Here is a 19,554-nt window from a genome sequence, read left to right on the forward strand (position 1 = left end):
TAAACAGTAACAAAGAGGATACCTCAAGTAACCAAAAATTAAATCAAACTACTTTTGCCAAAAGAAACTTTGATATAATTGATATATACAAAATACGTGTACATGGTGCAGTAAAAGAACTCAGTATGACTGATAAGCAAGGTACACATTTGTAGAGAGACATACATAATCCAGAGGTAAAACACACTGTGGATGCTGTATAAACGCTGTGGATGCTGTGTAATTCTCTATGAATCAACTATGACTAGTACAGCAGTTAAAGCTACATTTCATAAATCCAAACAGTGTCAGCTATGAGCTCACATTAATCAGGTTAAAATGAAGGCCTTTTAGTATTTGCAGTCTCAGATTAAAAGATTAATTTTTCAAGATACACCAACGTATTTCCCTCCATATGACAGCATTCCAAGCTAGTTAAAGTTCACTGTGCACTTCTATTCATTAAAGTAGCATTTCCTTATCTTTTCATTCTTAACATGTACCATAAATGAACAATAAACATGAAAGCAGGGAAGGCTACCATAAGCTATTGCCAGATACCCCCAGGTGTTACTTCAAAGAGCAGGTTCAGCAGTGCAGTTGGGCAGCAGTTACTAGCAGACACCCACTGCTGTATTACAGTGGATCTCAAAGTACTTTACATCACTGGAGCAAGCACAAAGCTCCCAAATCTACAGAATTAATGATTTTGCAATCTACATTTTGGAAAACAGTACCACCTGAAAGAAAAGAAAGAAGTCGCCTACCACTGAGTTGCTAAATTAACATATTTCTAGATCATTATTTCCACAAACAGTGACTGGTTTAGCTTCTGCTATTTTAACAGGTAACCTCCCCAAACCAGATCAACAGTTGGCTGTAGTCCAACTGAGCTGGCAAGAAAGCTGAGAGGGGTGTGGCAGCAATTCAATACTGGTGGTGTTTAGCAGGTGAAAGTAACAGCTTTAATTCTAAAGTTTCTGCATTTAGAGGACTTTTCTTCAGTAAAGAGCCTTTCAAGTGCTGCAGTTTAGATTAGGTATCAATAATTGAACAACTGAAGAATACCGATCAGATTATTCTACCACTGAATTATTAGATAACCTGGTACGTGTCAAACAGCTGACTTGCCCAAATCAGAAACACTACACACAAATTACTTTTGGTACAATGTACAGCTAACTCAGCCAACCGTTCCCTAAAAGAATTTGCCAAATTGTTAGATCCTACATCCCCTGGATCTACAGTAGTAAGATATTAACTATTTTTTTGCTATCATTATTACAACCCAGTTTCTTCTGGTGGCTTCTTTTTTTTTAATTTAAAAAAGAAGCAATTTTTCTGCTGAACTATGGAATCTTTGGCAGAATCTGTTTAATATTGCTGAAGAAATCCCACTTAATTTTGGATTCTGTTTCAATTTTCTGTAAGAATAAGAAAAATTAATCTTTTTTTGGGGCTCTCCTTCCCCCCCACCTCACTAAACAGAGCTCTTAGGTTTGTACACCTAACTTGTGCGAAAGGTTAGGGATTGGTTTAGCTGGAATTCTACTGCCACTCTGGAGTGGAATTTAAAGTGTGGATTCACCATCTTCTTGTACTAATGAAAAAAAAATTTCAAAAGAAACTAGGTAAAGACGACCTGTTTTAGTTCTATTAAAGACAATTAAAATTAGAAGTTACATAGAACACAACAACCTCTAATGTCCTAAAAGGAAGTTCTCAACTGTTTCATTAATGAGTTGTTCCTACTGCTCTCTGGGAAGCTAAATTATGAGGGAAAATATCCAGCCTTTCTATTAGTCATTCCAAAGACGGAAAATATGAAAAATTACATAGACGGCTTTTCTGAAAGTTTAGACTTTTTTTTTTTACCAAGTCTAAAACAGATCTTCTAGCAAATTAGTTATTAGTTTGCCACAAAACATTGTATTTAATCACTTCCACTTTTACTTAATTTGTAGTAACTCATACTCTAATGTTTGTTTCAAAATTGTTATATCCCATTGTTGCATTTAAATTGCACTCAATAGCACAGACATCTCTAGAAGAGACAAGTACAGACATCAACTGAAAGTCAGTTGCAATTGCATGTGTAGTTAGTAGTCTGGTTGCCAGTTTGATATATAGATTAGTAATAATAATTCTACTTTACTCAAAATATCCTTCATGGTAACTTACATTTTCTATTGTGTATTTCCAAAGCTTGTCTCAAGTCTACAGTGGCTCTTCCTAATAAAGCATCTGCTTTTAAAGTGTGATGGCTCCACACTCTAAATTCCAGCGTAGTCTGTGGAGTCACATTCCTGCATATAAAATACATTTTTTTAAAAAAAATATATACAGATTTTAAAGTATTCGTTCTTGTTATTAGGAATATTTGAATTTAATTCACTTTCTCATATTTATTGTATTTCTTGATACTAATTAACTGAAAGAAGTTTTTGTATTGCAAGGGGAAATTTTTAACTATGAACTGCAAACACTATGATATTTATACTTAAGATCAGACTTAAAGTGCATTACTACGATAGCATAAGAAATTTGAGGAGTGTCAGAATAACCTACACTAAGCTAATCTCAGTTATATAAAACATATCTTAATTTACTATCAAGGACATCTTTTCCTTACTCCTCACTACTCCAGAATCCTAACTAAAAACTCACATTATGAAATGTGAAGAAAGGTGATAAGTGTATTTGTCTGACACTAGAAAGAAAAATACTGAAGTATTTAAAAAGAAGGAAAACACAATCAATCAGTTACTTGCAAGCAGGAAAACCCCACTTAATAGGTGTCAGTTTGCCATGAAAGTGTTGATAGAACATTATTTGTGAATCCACAAATATATATAAAACCGTAACGCATACTCACAGAAATCAGAGGGGAAAAAATCAAATGATGAAGCTAAAGTAAAACTTGGAGGGAAGCAGAAAGGTAAAGGACCTAATTACAGTAATATTATTATAGCCTTTGGCAGTGATCTCTCCCCTGCTCAAGAAGGAAAATGGGAAGCTATGCTAGCTCCTGGAGAGTAAGTTTTGTAGTACACGGTCTAGTACTGCAAGGGTGTTCCTAGCTGTGAAAAGTGAAGTAGAATCACTGTACTGAAAAAAGTCAAAGGCCACATATCCATCAGTATTGGATACAGAAAGTTATATCAGCATTGATGAGAACACTAGTAAAAATAACCCCCCACCCTCCCAACAACAGGGCTAGCTTTGGAGTCACTTAAACATGTTGGACAACATGGATCATTTTTGCTGAAACCCATGAGCAAATATACTTTTGCATTTTGAATAGGCTGCCTTCTAATGGAAGTTATGCTAAAAGAACAGCTCAACAATGGAAAAAAAAAAAAAACCCACCACCAAAACCAAAGCCTCCTACACACAGACAATATATTGCTGGTGCTTGTGCACCGATAAAAGTGAGGGGAATTTAGTAAGCCAGACAGTTCACTTATCCTAAGATAGACTGGGCAACTGGAGCAACAATACCATTCTGACAGAAGAAGAGGGGACCAGAATACCTTTTATATATATATATATATATAAGGGTAAGATGCTATAATAAGTAATACTGATGATGGAATGAGTCTGTTTGGCTCTACTGCACGTGCCAAATTACTTCATTTCTATCAGCTCACCAAATCCTGCCAAATCAAACCTGCCTCCTCAACAGAAACTCTGGTCTCTCTGACTTTAGTGACTGCTCTGTACTTGTGCTAGTAATAACTCCTGGAAATGATCATCAGGTCCAAGGCCATATATTATTCCCTTTTACAATACTGCAAAAGGCTAATAAGCTCTACTAAACCTGAAACACTGAGAAATGTGGTGCAAGAATACCCTACTTGCTTCAGCTCAGGTCTGTAGTTAATAACTAAGTGTTCCCAAGCAAGCCGTTCCCCAAAGCTCGGCATGTTGTACCACACCCTCTGCTCTCCAGCACTGTTAGTTATAAGAACCTGGCGTCGTTCCTACTACTAACAAAGCTGGCTACTGCACAACGACAGGTCAGACACTGTAAAATGTACTGGCCCATGCTCAACGCCACTTGATAGTAGCTATGCTGTTTCCAGACCCAGATCTGAAGCAGTACAGTCTTGCTTGTATAATAATGCATTCTAGCTAACTGCACAGTGCAAGATTGCCAGTTCTTCAGAGTCACGTTCAGGTATATCTACACCTGCAGCACAGTTAAACCAAACTAAACCACAAGATTAAGAACATAAAATATTAGCATAAGTTGCAAGGTCACTTTGCAGTAAACTATTTTTATATGTGCATTCCTTCATTAGGAAATTTAAAGGAAAAAGTGACCTCCTCATAACTACTACTTATCCAGCTGAGATTTTTTCCTTTTAGAGTTGAGAATCACATGGTTACAATTAGTAACATCTTCTAGAGAAGAATCTTAGACTTGAATGGACCACAGTGCTACCAACCATCAAGAGTGTACCATGTACAGCAACTGTATGCAAGGAACACTGTACAAAAAAAATCCTCAAAACATTGTAAGAATTGAGAAAAAAAGATTATATTTACTCAGAATGAATTTATGTCTGCATTTGGTCATCAACAGCCAGGGAAAACTGTGTAGGCAGCCAAGCTTAGTAAATATTTGCCTGCAATGTCTGCCTAATAAATAGTATTAAACAACCAAAATATCTACTTACACTGTCAGCTGCTCATCCCATTTTGGATTCGAAGAACTACTTGATTTTGCTGTTTTCTTAATTTCTCCATCTGCAGTTAATTCCGTGTAGAAAGTTGTTCCAAACCAATTCTTTTTCCGTTTCAGTTTGGCACTAGAAACTAATAAAATACATTATCTATAACAGCATACTGTTGCTGAAAAACAGGAAATGCACCTTTTCTACTTCTGCTGAATATAAAGAGGTTAATGCTAAAATGGTAGCTTTTGTTTTCAAAAGCTACTTTGTCAAATAGTTGAAACCAAGTGTGACATATTCTTTTCTCCATGTACTACCAGGATGTGTTGGAGAGACAGCACATCAATTATTTTAGGGATAAACACTGAAAATCATGCGGGTTCTTTTGCTTGTTTTCTCATTGTTCTTCCTACTCTTCCCTTAACTGAAAAATATCTAAACATGATACATCTGAGAGATTATCAGGAAGATTTATTTTTTTTAAATTATACATAGTTATGAAAGCATATACAGTTCAGGCCTATTTCAAAATGTCCCTGTATAGCCAAGCCTGTATACAGAGTTTCATTTCCTTGCTTATATTAACTATGTGGTTAACCTGTGGTTTAACACATCAGTTTGTTAACAAAGTAAGAAATCAACTCTCAAATTCCCCCTGTTTAAAGAGCTTTGCATATAGTTTCAGCTACATGTTCAACAATTAAGAAATAAAGCTATTTTTTACCTTTGAATCACTGGTGAGGTCCTCAGCGCTCCTGAACACAAATCTGTTCTCCTACTTCCTCACTCAGCTGAGGAAGTCACTATAAAAACCAACAGCAGCCTAACTGCCAGCATTTTAAATTCTATTTTAGGTAGATGTTGCCTTCAGAAGACCACATCAGTGGACTCACAGCTGTACCTACCTGCTGGCTGTACCTTCTCTCTCATTCTTCCCATACTTCACTGGGATTCTCTTTCCCTTCACTTTCAAACTAAAGCAAAGCTGAGTATTTTCAGCCACTTGGAAATAACCTTTCCCTGTCACTTTTCTGTATGGTACTTGCCAATTCAAAAATAAGTGGAAGTTAACTAAACTGTCTGAAAGGGAGACAAAAAAGGTATGTCATGTATTTCTAGATTACAGTATTCTAAGACATATACATTACTTAGAATGGACTTTTACTTAATTTCAGTTAAAAGGTGCACACTTAACGCCCTCACATTTGAGAAGTCCAGTCTAAGTCATGCATCATGTGTCATAAAAGGGAACGGCAGCCTGGATAATAATGAAAAATTAAATGTAGAAGAATGAAAACATAATTCCAGACATGGGTCATATTTTTTCATGTGAAATCATGGCATATTTTTCAGCTTTAACACCCTCTACTTCTTCCACATTTTTTCCTCCATATTTTACTTTCTAAAAGCAACTGCAACATTTGTTAAAATGTACATATTTAGTCATAACATTCAAGCTTCCTTTTAGTTTCCCCACCTTCGTCTGATTATGTTTTAAGTCATTAAGTTTTGAGTCCTCAAACATGAAAGGAGAACATTATAATTTTTTGGTTAGAACTTTTTAAAAAAATTAGGAATAACTAACAAATACTAGCAAGACTTCAAGAAGAACTAACAAGACACGGTATCTCGCCAAGTATACTCGAAAAAAATACTGATGGCAAAACTTGTCGGCAACATGCTGTAACTGTCCAAACTCAAACAAGTCACCATTCCATATGAATTTCCTTGTCTACAAAAGGAGCATATGCTACTTGCTACATTTATAAAAGTGCTTTTTAAGTATAGTTTTTGAAATCTAAGTCTCGATTCTACAGCAGTGTAAACTAATCTAGGCATAAACCAGTCAGCAATATTACAGAACCACACTCCTCTGTCTTCCACTTCTTTCCCTGCATGTTCCCTTTGCACATTCCTCTGATCGTACAATAAACACTGGTTGGAGAACTAAACCTTCAGAAAACTAATCCTAAAAATTGTACCAATTTCTTCCCACTTCAATCCTTGAACCAGATCTCTTGAAGTCAAGGGAAGCTCCAGTGCCATAAAAATACAAGACTACTTACAGAAGGAGCAGTCCAGTACAAGATATCAAAATGATAATTTGTGCATACACAGGTCTGAAATGATGGGTCATTTGCGTAACTCTGTCTGTTACAGTTATATATATTGAATCTGCAGGTGGCTCCATCTATGCCAGTTTTGATGATTCATCATGTTGTCATGTGATCCTTACACAAGGTTAATCAGTTTTAAGGCTCCTCTTATCTAATTTGATAAAATATCCATTTTGAGGACTCTCCAACAATGTATTTTTTCTCAGATATCCTAGCCATCTTTGGACAATCCAGCATGATGTGTCTTTCCTGAGATGCAGCTTTTTTTAAAGACATGGTATCTTACTCATGTTTTTTCTAAATTTTGTTCAAGATAGCCTTAATACGTTCTTGGTCATGCATTCATTCTTACTTCAGGGTTCCCAGATTTCTCAGGATCCATGGAACATTCAAGTTATTTATCAGTGGTAAAACAGTACTTTTATACATACGTATATACACATACATTTATGTGTATAAATATTTACGCAGAATATCTAACTACTTGATGGTAACTTTTTCACCTTTAACTATTGTAATACCATCACAATTAGCTATCGAACTTGTTTACCTAAAGGCATTTTGCTTATCTTCGGACTACAAGAAGTCTTTGTTCTGCTCTGCCATCCCACAGAAAGAGCAGCTAAGACTGATACCAATTGTCACATCCGTAACTGGCTCTTATCCATGAGTAGCAAAATGCATTTCCTACTTGGTCTGTTCATCATCTATTGAAAAAAGTGTCCCCAACACAGTCAGAGATTTCCAGAATTGCTTGTAGCCTGCTGTGTTTCCCTTCCAGCAGGTACTGGGATGGCTATATTCTGCCCTGAACTATGAGAACCAGCATAGAAAAACAAAAAAAGTGAACAGTCACAAGACACAACACAGTAAAGTCCAACTGGATAGAAGGAAAACATTTTCAGAGTGATGTGGTTTACCACCAGAACAAGCTGCCCAGGAAAGCTGGTAATCTACAGCCTTTGAGATACTGAAAATTCAGTTGGACAATACCCTGAGCAACTTGACCCAGCCTCAAAGGTAGCCCTATCTTCAGCAGAAGAGCAAACTAGGAAATCCTCAAAGGTCCCTTCCAACCTAAATTATTCCAATATGGCTGTGTAATCCAACCTGCTGCCCTAAGGATAATGCAGGATACCTACAACATCTCAACAGATGTTTACCCCATATGTAATCAAGGACCTTAAACTTCTGGAAGGCTAGCAGATTTTGTGATCTCCTCGAGTTCTTCTCCAGCTTCACTATAACATTGCACCCATTTTCAGCTTTGGGTTCACTACAACCGCCCATCTTTTTTGTATAATTTCAATAATATGTGTTCCCTATATAGAATCTGTGCCATTAATTACTTGTTCTCAAGCAAAATTCCTCACATTTGTCCCTACTGTTGTACTGAACCTAATTTTTTTTCTAATATGAAATCATTAAACCCTGTCACCCAACTCACTGATAACCTCTACCTAGCTTCAATTCATCTACAGATATTAAGGGCATATTCTTAACTGCAACATTCAAGTTATTAATTAAAATATTAACTATACTGATCCATTTTTACACTCATTTCAGAGATTGCTTTTTTGGAATACATATGTTTTGCTGTAAATATCACCATGATACAAATTACTACTTGCCTGTTACTTGCATCTGTAATCTTCCATTGTGGTTGCTACTTGTATCAGATCTTGGTGAGGCTGTGGCCATGTCAGAGGTTTAGGCTTTAGCCTTCAAAAAAAAAAAAAAGGCACACAGGTAACTTATTAAAAAGTACTCATCTATGCATGTTAGTTATAACTATTAAATAAAATGCTCAACTAATCAGCAAGTTACCAAATGTTACTTAGGTATGGCAGAATGCATTATTTCATAACACCAGTTAAAAATAACAATTACTTTGGAAATTTGTCCCACATTACCTTTGAGGATGCCAAGTCAATTCACTAATGCATACATTTACATGGTTTAGAACAACTATGTAAGGTAAGAAAAAAAATTCAGCTGTGATATATCAATATTCCTTCTCCAGAAGGTATGCTTATGGTCTGATTTCAGAGTTATATAGATGAGCACATGCAGACATCACTCCTGTCCTCCTGAAACAAAGCTAGAAGTAAAATATTCTCTGTTTCTATCAGGCAGCTAGTTTTCATGAGAAAAGAATACGTACATTTAAAATACTCCTTCCATGATCTGGATGAACTTCAATTAATATTCACAGTAATAAATATATGGGAGTCAATAATAATATGAGAACAGTTGTCACCAAACCTTTTTGATCATGAACCTCTATCAGTAAAAAGTTTTTGAGCACGCCCACCCAGTATGTGTATATTCATTTATAAATTATATATAGGTACTACTGTACTATATATTCTGTTATAAAACATAAAAATAGAAATTAAAAAGGATGAGAAAAAGATTAAATACAGTATTTTTAAATAATTTTTATTAGTAATGGTACAAAGAACTTTTTGCTTGCACTAAAAAAAGTAATAGTTTTTTTGTAAGAGCCATGTGATTGACTATGCTTCATAATTTTTTTAAATGTTGGCTTAACACTTTGTAATAGTGATTTGAAGGTCTGGTTCTAAAAGACATGTACACCCAAATGAAAGTGCATCACTGGCTGTACTTACTAAATCACGATACTCATTTTTCACTCCTATCCGCTAGTTATACAAAGGTTTTTCTTCAAATTTGGCCAGTAAATTTCTATCTTCCCCAATAACAAATCAGTTGTCATTGCAAAGTAATGGAAGATGTTGCAGTTTTATGTTTTTAACCAAATGGGTTCAAAATCCTCTAACACTCTTCATTTGTGCACAGCTATGAGGTTTTCTGGAGGTTTTATAGATATGAAAGTTTTTATAGATGACATACATCTTTTCTGGCAACAAAAATCACACAATGACGGAAACATTTCCAAACATTGGTTTTCAAAATGCTCTCTCTATAGCACAAGTATCCTTCAAAAAGCAGTCACCTTCTTGCTCATTGTTAAAACTTCACCTTCACCTTGAAGGGACACGTTGAGTGCCTTTATTTTTTTGACAATATCTGTTAGCCAGCATACCGCTGACGTACACTTGTCATCAGAAAACAGGTCAGGAAATTCAGAACACTCATCCTTTTGTAAAGGAAAAATTTGTAATCAATCTTTAAGTTTTACAACTCTTCTAAGCACATTGCCATGATAAGCAGCAGATCTCTGCATGGTACAAAATATTTTCCTGGTCACACCCCCTATCATTACAAATTATTATAATCATAGAACCATACAATGTCCTGAGCTGTAATGGACCCACAAGGATCATCAAGACCAACTCCTGCCTCTGCATAGGACAACCCCAAAATTCACACCATGTATCTGAGGGCATTGTCCAAGCGCTTCTTGAATATTGTCAGGCTTGGTGCCATGACTGCCTCCCTGGGGAGCCTGTTCCAGGGCTCCACCACCCTCTGGGTGAAGAACCTTTTCCTAATATCCAACCTGAACCTCCCCTGGCACATCTTCCTGCCATTCCCTCGGGTCCTGTCATTCACTGGTCACCAGAGAGACGAGATCAGCACCTGTCCCTCCTCCTCCCCTTGTGAGGAAGCTGCAGACTGCTATTATAAAGATTCTACTGTTTAAAGGTCTTGTTTTCATACAGTTAACCACATTGATGACATCCTGCAGCACTTTGTGCACTTCTGGCTCCAACTTCTTTGCTGCTTGCCTATGTATGATGCAGTGAACAAATTCCACATGTGGTGCTCTCCTTGTAACCTCACCCCAGAACTCTCTTTACTTCAAAGCAGCCACCCCATGCAGTTTTTCCATTAAAAATAATCTTGTTATTAAAGAACTTATTTACTCTTAAGAATTTATCTTCTCTGGTGCATCTTTCCTTAATGACTTAGTTCTTTGTGTATTTCATTACCGAGACAGAATCCAGCAACTACCATAAACTGAGCCACATTACAAACATCTGTACTTTCCTCCAAGTACAGCAACCTCCCACACTATGTAATATTTTCTAATATTTGCTTCTTCAAATCTTTGGCAACGTTGTCCAGACACCTTCTAACAGTATCTTTTGACAAAGAATGCATTTTAGCTCATCACCATATTGTTTTCAATGTATGATTTCAGACATTTTTACTGCAGCAGGAAGATCAAGTGTTTCCCCAACAGTATGTAGCTTCTGTGTCTTTTGCTATTGGGAAACTTCAAAAGAGGCTTCTGAAGTTTAGCAAAAATCTTATCAAGTACTGGATAGAATATTGCATTACTTTAAACATTGCTGAAAAAAATCGTAAAGGTTTGTCTTCCTGCTCTGGATGCTTAGTTTTTAAATGCCTTGCTAATTGTGATAGCTTCATACTATCATTAGCTGATATCTCAAGGCACAATATTCTCTTAGGGTGAGGTGTATCATTAACAATAGTGGATGTACAACCATACTTTAATATGAAGTTGAATAAATACCAAGTTTCTTGATAAACCAAATTTTTTTGGCCAACACCTTCTCAGGTCTAATTACCATTGTTTTTACCTCATAATGTGGCTGACCAGGTGTTCATACTAGGAATAGAAGAAGCATCAGCTCTGCCATGTTCTTACTGTTCACTTACGCTCACATTATTAGCATTATCTTCAATCTGTGGTCTCTCTGCAGGAATTTTTTTAAGCCACCTACTCATTTTGTGAGGGTTAGTTGAGTTAAAACTAGATAATATAATCCATAAATCCACCTAACCAGGCACATGTAATCTGCACACATTACAATACGTTGAAAGCAAACAAACAAGTGAAGATGCTACTGTGAACCCTCCACACTGTGCAATACTATATCTGCCCTCAGGACACCTCGTGAACCAGATATGACACAGGACCATCTGACATACAGACCCAGTGAGGGTCCCAACGGAAAAATGCATATTAAATAAAGTTTAACTGCTTTCTTCTTTTTCAGATAAAATATAAATCCTAGTATTTTATTCCCACACCTCAATGGATGGTCTTGCACACCCCACTTTGGAGGCCACTGATATGGAAGACATCAAAGGAGCAACACATGCAAATCAAGTCTGTGGGAAGTAAACTCAAATTCTTCACAAGAAACTAAGATCTGCAATCTAGTCTAATCATTCACTAAAAAAATTAGTTCAGGCACACTTTTGTAACTGACAAACTATAATTATTTTTACTGTTTTTTTTTCCTCCTACCTGCATAGATCTAAAATGCATAGATCTAAAATGCCTGGGGCTTTTTTGGTTTTATTTGGGTGGGTGGGTGGGTTTTGTCGGATTTTTTAAATTCTACTCCTAGCACGCACAAATTGAAATAAATACAGAAACAAGGAAAGTCCTCAAGAAGACAGTTCATTGCTTAATCTCCTCAGACTTCAGGTTTCAGGTGCTGATTTATCTGCAGGGCATGCCACCTGCCCGAACCTGTTTCTGGCTCTGCTTGCTACTAAGCTGCTAACTGCATTTGGCAAACACATGTTTGCCAATCTCCTGATAACAGGGAAGTGAGAATTCACTACACTTAGCTTTGCAACTTCCCCTTGAAAGAAAAAATTACCATGATGCCTAGAAGTTATTACAATGCCAGAGAGATCCCAACAGAGGACGGAGATGAAACAAAGTTAGGCTTGGGGTTGCCTGAGGGGCTCCATGTTTCTGCAATAAATACACGACTGCATCCCACATCAACAGTGCCCCAGCGTTCTGTTTCTGCCCCTATAAAATGAACACCCCTCTATAACAGCAGTCTATCTTACACTCTTGCCAATATGGTACACCTATGAACATTTACATAGCAATGATTACAGTTCCAAATATTCAGTATGTTGTAAACAAAATACTGTATTAACATGTATGTCAAATACTATCTAGGAAAACAAATTAAAATATATGGAAGTGCAAAACAACCATTTAAAGTTTTTTAAACAAACATCGCTTTATATCAACAATACATGAAGAAAGAGTTATGTCATATTCTATATTCAAAAGGGCTTTACTGAACAGAGCAAATTGCTTGAACTGACTGATTCTGGTCTCATTATGTTCCAATGATTCAACAGCTGCAGCCCTCCCATCCTGTTTAGCTGATTAGGAATTAAGAACTGGTTGGGAATTAAGGGCGAAGGAAACATTAAATTTTCTCTGAGTCAAAAGAAGAAAAATGATAAATTGGTTTTTTTTTCTAGTAACCTCTTTTTCAGGAATGTGTCAAAAATATTTAAGGCTTCTGTCATCCATTATTTTCATTAGTAACTATCCAAACTCTGCTATTGACATTCTAAAATTAAGTTAACAGGTTACTGTCTAATCAGCTTTGCTGCAGGTTGATTCTCCTGGGAGAAGTGAGAGCCTGTTCACGTCATGCTGTTTCTAATTTTCATTCAAGATCTAAAAAGCTACTCTTATCTTATTATTGAAAAAAAAAAAAATCCAACAAATAGCCTTCACTGCCTAATGCACAATAGGTCACACTCACTCTCAGTTGAACACGTCTTTCCTCCAGGTAAACAAAGCCTTCAGGAAGAAAAGTTGGCTAAGTTACATTGTACAAGATAAAGGATCTTATCTAGAGCTTTGGACACTTACTACTCCCTGATGGCTGGTCTGGGTCTATGACAAATCCTGCTGCACAATCAAAGAAGAGAAGCATAATCCAAAACTTAGCCCCTCAGCCTTTAATAGGAAAATTACTACCATGATGCAGCCATGGGGGGAGGGAGGGATGGGACACAGGATGATAACCCTATTTATCACATGAACTGTTTGCTGTAGTGATAAAAACAGTATTAATGACATTGCATAAGCTACTAGTACTGACTGTCATATTCAAGAAAAGAAGATGACATGAAGAGCACTGCTGGGAGAATAAAGACAACGAAAGGTCAGTCTGAAATTAATAAAGATAAAATTTGCTCATCATCTATATATATACCAGGAACATGTAGAAAACAAAAATAAAGGCTACTGAATCAAAAGAATAGTGTTGACATAAATGTGTCCAAAAATCTCAGGTTTCTGGGGGGCAAGGTTGGAACAGAGAGAGCAAGCTGTATGAAACTAAGCAGGGACAGTAAAGTCATCACAGCAGAGAGACTAACAGACTTGCACTAGGATGGGATTACACCATCCCTCTCATGCCTCATTAGAGGCAAAAATTTTCATAAACTGAGAAAGATTTTTAAAAGTTCTACAACTAGATATTCTTCAAATACTGAAAAACTTGAATTTTCAAAGACTAGCAGTCTTCTGTCCTAATGAGCCAGAAGAAACTATATGCACGGCCAAAATTTCAACAAAACAAGTTGTCTGTTCTTGGGGAAGTAAGGGGTGGGATTGCAATTACACAAAGCAAAGCAATGATACTCATTTGGAGGATTGAGAAGTTTTCACAACCAGGTATAAGGTCAAAAGCAAAATACCAGTACTTTCTTATTCTAATTTGCAAGAAAACCTATATGAGAAAGAAAAACACACAGCAAAGATGCAGTGAAAGATGCCGGGTGTTTTAAACAATTTTTAAAAGTTTTATTTCAAATAACATAAGCCCTAACCACTAATGGGCACTACTCACTGCTTTCTTTCATCATGCACACACTTTTTTTTCCCCTCAGCCCTAAATCCCTTTTTCTTGTTACTCAAAATAAATGGCCAGTTTGGCTACTAAAGGCATTGATTAGGGGTTAAAATCTTTGAGGTTATCTCTACATAATCTTAAAAAGAGGATTACATATAGCAATGTAAGAGCCACCATCCTTGCAGTTATAATCTTCCTGAAAATCAGGAGATTAATTCTATCAGGGCTACAGTCACCACACATTCCCAAACACGAACTGGCTACACCTCTTTATTCAAGTTCTAGGTGAAACTTCATTGGTCTAAAGGGTGTGAAGCTTTACTTTCAAAACTGTTTCACTGGCACATACAACCCCCTGCTCAATATTCCTGGACACCAAAAAATTAGTTAAGAGAGTGTCTTGAGAGCCACATAAACATCACAGTTATCACAACGCTTCTGTCTAAACCATCATCATCATATATAACCATTAAATCAACTGGAAGAGTACAATTTGTTTGTTAACCCCTATAAAGGGTATTTTAAAAATTAATATTACTTCCCTTGTATAAATTATTTTAGGTAACTACAGACCAATTATGACAAAATAAGACCCTAGCAAATGGCTGACATTGTACTCTATTAAAAAATTAAAGGATCATTTCGTAATTCATATGAATAAACAGTTTCATGGAAGACAGTCTAGTTAACAATAACAGCATTTATAAATGTACACTTCTGTGAAGAATTTTCTCTAAATCTCAAAATGCTATTTAAAATATCAGAAATAATGAAATATCCACTAGCATGGTTGTCTTTTAATTTGTTTTTCAGTCTTTAGTAGATGATTTACTTATTCATGGAATTTAAGCTGATACATTTTAAATTACATTACCCATTTGTTAATGAATGCACCTGGTTGAGATTTACTATTGTGCAATATGGAAACAAACGATGGTATTTCCTGTGAAGTTGAAAGCTAAAACATATCACTGGAGCAGCAAACATATTTATAAATTGACTCATGCTTTGAATCAGTAATTGAAGAGATTTTTCATGAAGAGCCATGACACTCAGATGCAGAACAGTACAACAACCAAAACAGAAAGTCCTCTCCCTACTCATATGATACCACAGGAGACAAGCTAGGAGTAAAACAAAAAAACTGCACCAAGTTTAAGACAGTAGGGACTCATTTCACAACAGATGGAAAAACCTATCACACACAACAATTAAAATATAGAAAGTGTTAAATCTGCAGAAACAAGAAGTTACACAGCATGGGTTTTCAATTTAACTTTAAATCAGATCTTCAAAACAGGAAAGTATCAATTATCAATCATTTATCCAAGAAGCGAGGTCTCCCCCCCCACCCCGAACTACCTACAGAAGGTCAACCCACTAAAAAAAAACACAAATAAACAAGCAAACAAACAAAAAAACCCCTAACCAAACAGAATGACAAAGCCAGGAACTCAGAAATCATCCATAAAGCTGTAGTAGAGGATTTCACAAGTCACTGTGCCCCTCAGTTGAAACTGACTGCAGTTTCATCTGATAGAAGACTGAACAGAAAATAAATATAATTGTAATTTAGAATTAGTTATAGTCAATCACAACGTACTTGGTCTTACTGATGGTGCTTAAATGACCACTGATTTATTCTCTTTCTATTCTGACACTTCTGTTCCAGAAATAATATAGAACATGGTGGATAAGGGAAGGGAAGAGAAAAAAAATCAACACGAACAGATTATACCATGAATGAGCACTGTTGACTCAATGCCCAAAACTGGAATAAGGAAACTTGAGACCTAGTTGTATTAATGCACTAAGCAAAGACAAAGTAAGTCGATGAGCAAAATGGCTAAATATTACTAACCTCCCCACTAACATCTTTAATTCAATTTACTGTAAGTATAAGTAAGAATTGAATTAGCTAGGTAAAATCACCATAATACCATAAGTATTATTTTGCCTATATCAAAGACTATCTTGCAAACAAGAATAGAAAAGCAGAAAAATCTTTTCTCAATAGATTTTCTTTTTTAAACAAGGAAGCTCATCTAGTCAAGACTTTTTCTGCCTGCCCCCCCAAGCTAAAACGTGGGAAGGGTTGAAGGAAGAAAGATAGGGTGGGGAAGAAATAAGTGAACTAAAACTCTAAAACCTATGGCTATTTAACACAATAAATACTTCTACAGAGAGTCATCGGAAAATAACAATACTGACATTAGTTACTTTTCCTTGCTACAAAGCATAAACACAAACACCAGAAAGGGCATGTTATTTTGATTATGAACTCCTACACATAACAAATCCTTAAAATTAAAACAAAAAAACCACACCCAAACAACAACAACAAAAAAACCCAGAATGTTTTAGGTTCAGATTAACAAGTTATCCAACACCACAGTCATGCCTTTATCAGTATTATTTAGTGCTGGATTACCTGACACTGCCACAATACTGTCACAATTCTATCAGAATTAAAACTGAACAGTATGTGCACTACTGCAGTATTAGCAATACGAATTTGTGCTCTGCATTTCAGACACTCCCTTCCTGTACTCCTGCCTCTACATATACACACTTCTGTTTTCAAGATGGGATAATGCTGCTGGCAACAACCTCCTTGCTCTTTCAGTGGAAAAAGAGGGCCTGGAGGCAGAACTAGGAACGTGGATGATTTCCTACTCTCCCAACACGGTGGAACAACTGTCTTTTTCCTGAAAGGTGCTCACACACAGCTGCTTTGTCACCCTGTACTGCATGCTCCACCACAGGCAAAGTCTCCCAGGAACATCCCTCCTTCCCGTACCTCACACTCCAGAAGATAGGAACACCTACAGACTCCTGAAATCACTGGTCACTTGTCCAAAACCTTTAGCAGTGTTGCAGCAATTGGCCTTTTTACATTATCAAAAAAGCCAGTACCTTAAAAGCCCAAGATAAAACAAAAATAAGTGTTATTATGTGGTAGTAAAACCAGAAATAAAAAATTTGAGATAGGACAGTAGCTTTTAGGATAATACAGTTACTTAAACAGCATACCAAAGAAGTTATACAATAGTCCAAAATAGAAGAGACAGCTTTTTAAAGCAAGGAAATTGTTGATATACCAAAGAAAATCTAACTTTCCACTTTTCCTCCTCAACTCTCAAAAAGGGTCTACCTTCAACAGGTGAGGGGGTGGGGAGCAGGAGGGAGGAAGGGAAGTCATGACTCCTCCACAACAAAATCACAAAGTAATAGGATGGAAGCTACTTTCTTGATGTGAAAATAAGAACAAAGAACAAAATAAAAGAAAGAAAAAAGAAAACCAGAATATTTCTTATCTCAGATGCAAGTAAGTTTATTAACTGAGTCCTTTCCATTCAGACTTCCAAAGTCCAGAATTTTCATTCAGTGCAATTCTGATTTGAAGGTCTATTTCAATAAAAATGGTGATGACTGCTAATCTCAGGAGGATCATCAAATTTAAGTGAACACTCTCAACACCACAAACCCTTAGATTTACATATATTCTGATCACATCTCTACCAAAGGCACAGTATTTTCCTTATTTTATTATAGCAAATTGAATGTATGTCTAACTGATTAAAAAAAAGAAAGCTACAGAAGTTAACTGTATTCCTGAGAGAACCACTAATTCTATATCATTAAAAAAATTAAGGATATCTCCCTTTGACTTTGGAAAAGTATCATATTAGAAACTGGTTACACACAAATAGAGACCAGATCCGTTTCAAATCTGGAGAAGAATCCATAGGCCCAAAAATGTGCTGGCCTTTATTAAACTGAGCAAGACAGTAAAGGATCATTTCTACAACTTGCCTTACCTACAGCAATACTAAAAAAAAAAATTCCAAGACTTGACACTCCTTGAACAGATAGCTTTGGTCATCAACAACTAAAATTACAATAATATTTATGCCAAGGCAAATAGAGAACTTTAAAGTCAAAGTTTTATTTCCCTGAATGCCACAAGCCTGCCTGTTACTTTGAGAAGCAATGGAAAGACTAGCTTATCAGCACAGGATATCCTCCACAAACACCAGTATGGCCATCTGAGAACCACTGAACGTTCTGCTTGGTGTTGGTGACAAAATTAATTCGTTGCTGTTCACGAAAATTTGATCTGTCCTCTTCCATCTCAGATGTCTTCTTCCTTTTTAAGATCTACTACTGCAGGCTAATTCCAAATGCCTGCAATTCCATTCTCCTTTCTGACCAAATATATGCTAACCAGAAATATATCGAAGCCCAGTAGGTACTTTGGTTTAGGTGTGATGGACTAGGGTTACAGACAAGAGACATTATATACAACAAGGTATTGGCTTTTATTAACCAATAATTTATCGGTTTATGTGAGGGGAGAAAAACCCTCTCCTGTGAACAGAAGCTTCAGCAAAAAGCTATATTCATGGACATCTTTACATATTTAATCAAAATACTTGCTGGTTTGATTCCTTTCAATAGGATGCCAGAATTTAAAACAGTCATACATTGTTTTACAATCCTCCTTTTCAGGTATAACTACTTAAATTTAAAGGTGGTGAAATGGTACTTCGACATACTGCAGACGTTTAGAAAGTTTCCTTCATGTATGCACTATATTTCACTCTTAAGGAACCAAATTGTTTGAACACAAGGACAAACTTTAAGATATTTTTTATTTATACTATTGTTTTAATTATCTCACATTACACATCCTTCTAGCTAGCAGGAGTTTAAAAAAGGTTAAATTTATTTGTAAATGAACATAACAGTTCTGCAGCAAGTCACCCTTAAAATTACTAAAAGTTGCAAAAATGTTAAGAACATCAGATAGAAAGCCTTGACATTTTTTAATTTATTAAGTAAAGGAATAGAACAAGAACTACAGACTAATAAAGCATCATTAAGCAGCAGGCCTTGTTTTGTTGCTCTTATACATACACTGAAACACAGTCCAGTGGCAAAAACCAGTACCAGTGCTCTGATCTGTGACTCTCACTAGGCACACACGAGGAAGGCAAAGTCCAAGTTACACAAACAGCTCTAACCTTTGTTTTCTAATCTGAATGTTTTACACTGAAGGTCTTAGATTATTTCAATTTAACTCAACAGATCTGTTTATATGACACTGAAATGTTATGTTTGTCACAAACAAGTTCCTTGTCTTTTGGTATTCTGCTTTTGCCCTGACACAAGCTGCCAGTTCCCGATCAC

At 36.1% G+C, this 19,554-nt stretch overlaps 1 protein-coding gene across 2 annotated transcripts in view; it reads right to left on the reverse strand.

Annotated features, from left to right (window-relative positions):
* Positions 1 to 19,554, reverse strand: part of WWP1 (WW domain containing E3 ubiquitin protein ligase 1) — a 65,808-nt gene that overhangs the window by 31,041 nt on the left and 15,213 nt on the right. For both annotated transcript variants that reach the window (XM_064442463.1, XM_064442462.1), the window contains exons 2-4: positions 8,407 to 8,497; positions 4,662 to 4,800; positions 2,161 to 2,285 (exon numbers count right to left, since the gene is read on the reverse strand). In XM_064442463.1, the coding sequence (XP_064298533.1) occupies positions 2,161 to 2,285; positions 4,662 to 4,800; positions 8,407 to 8,476 (334 nt within the window). In that variant the 5' untranslated portion in view covers positions 8,477 to 8,497. The remainder of the gene's footprint in view (positions 1 to 2,160; positions 2,286 to 4,661; positions 4,801 to 8,406; positions 8,498 to 19,554) is intronic.

The sequence above is a fragment of the Phalacrocorax carbo genome, chromosome 2 (genome assembly GCF_963921805.1).
Source record: "Phalacrocorax carbo chromosome 2, bPhaCar2.1, whole genome shotgun sequence".
Classification (NCBI taxonomy): Eukaryota; Metazoa; Chordata; class Aves; order Suliformes; family Phalacrocoracidae; genus Phalacrocorax; species Phalacrocorax carbo.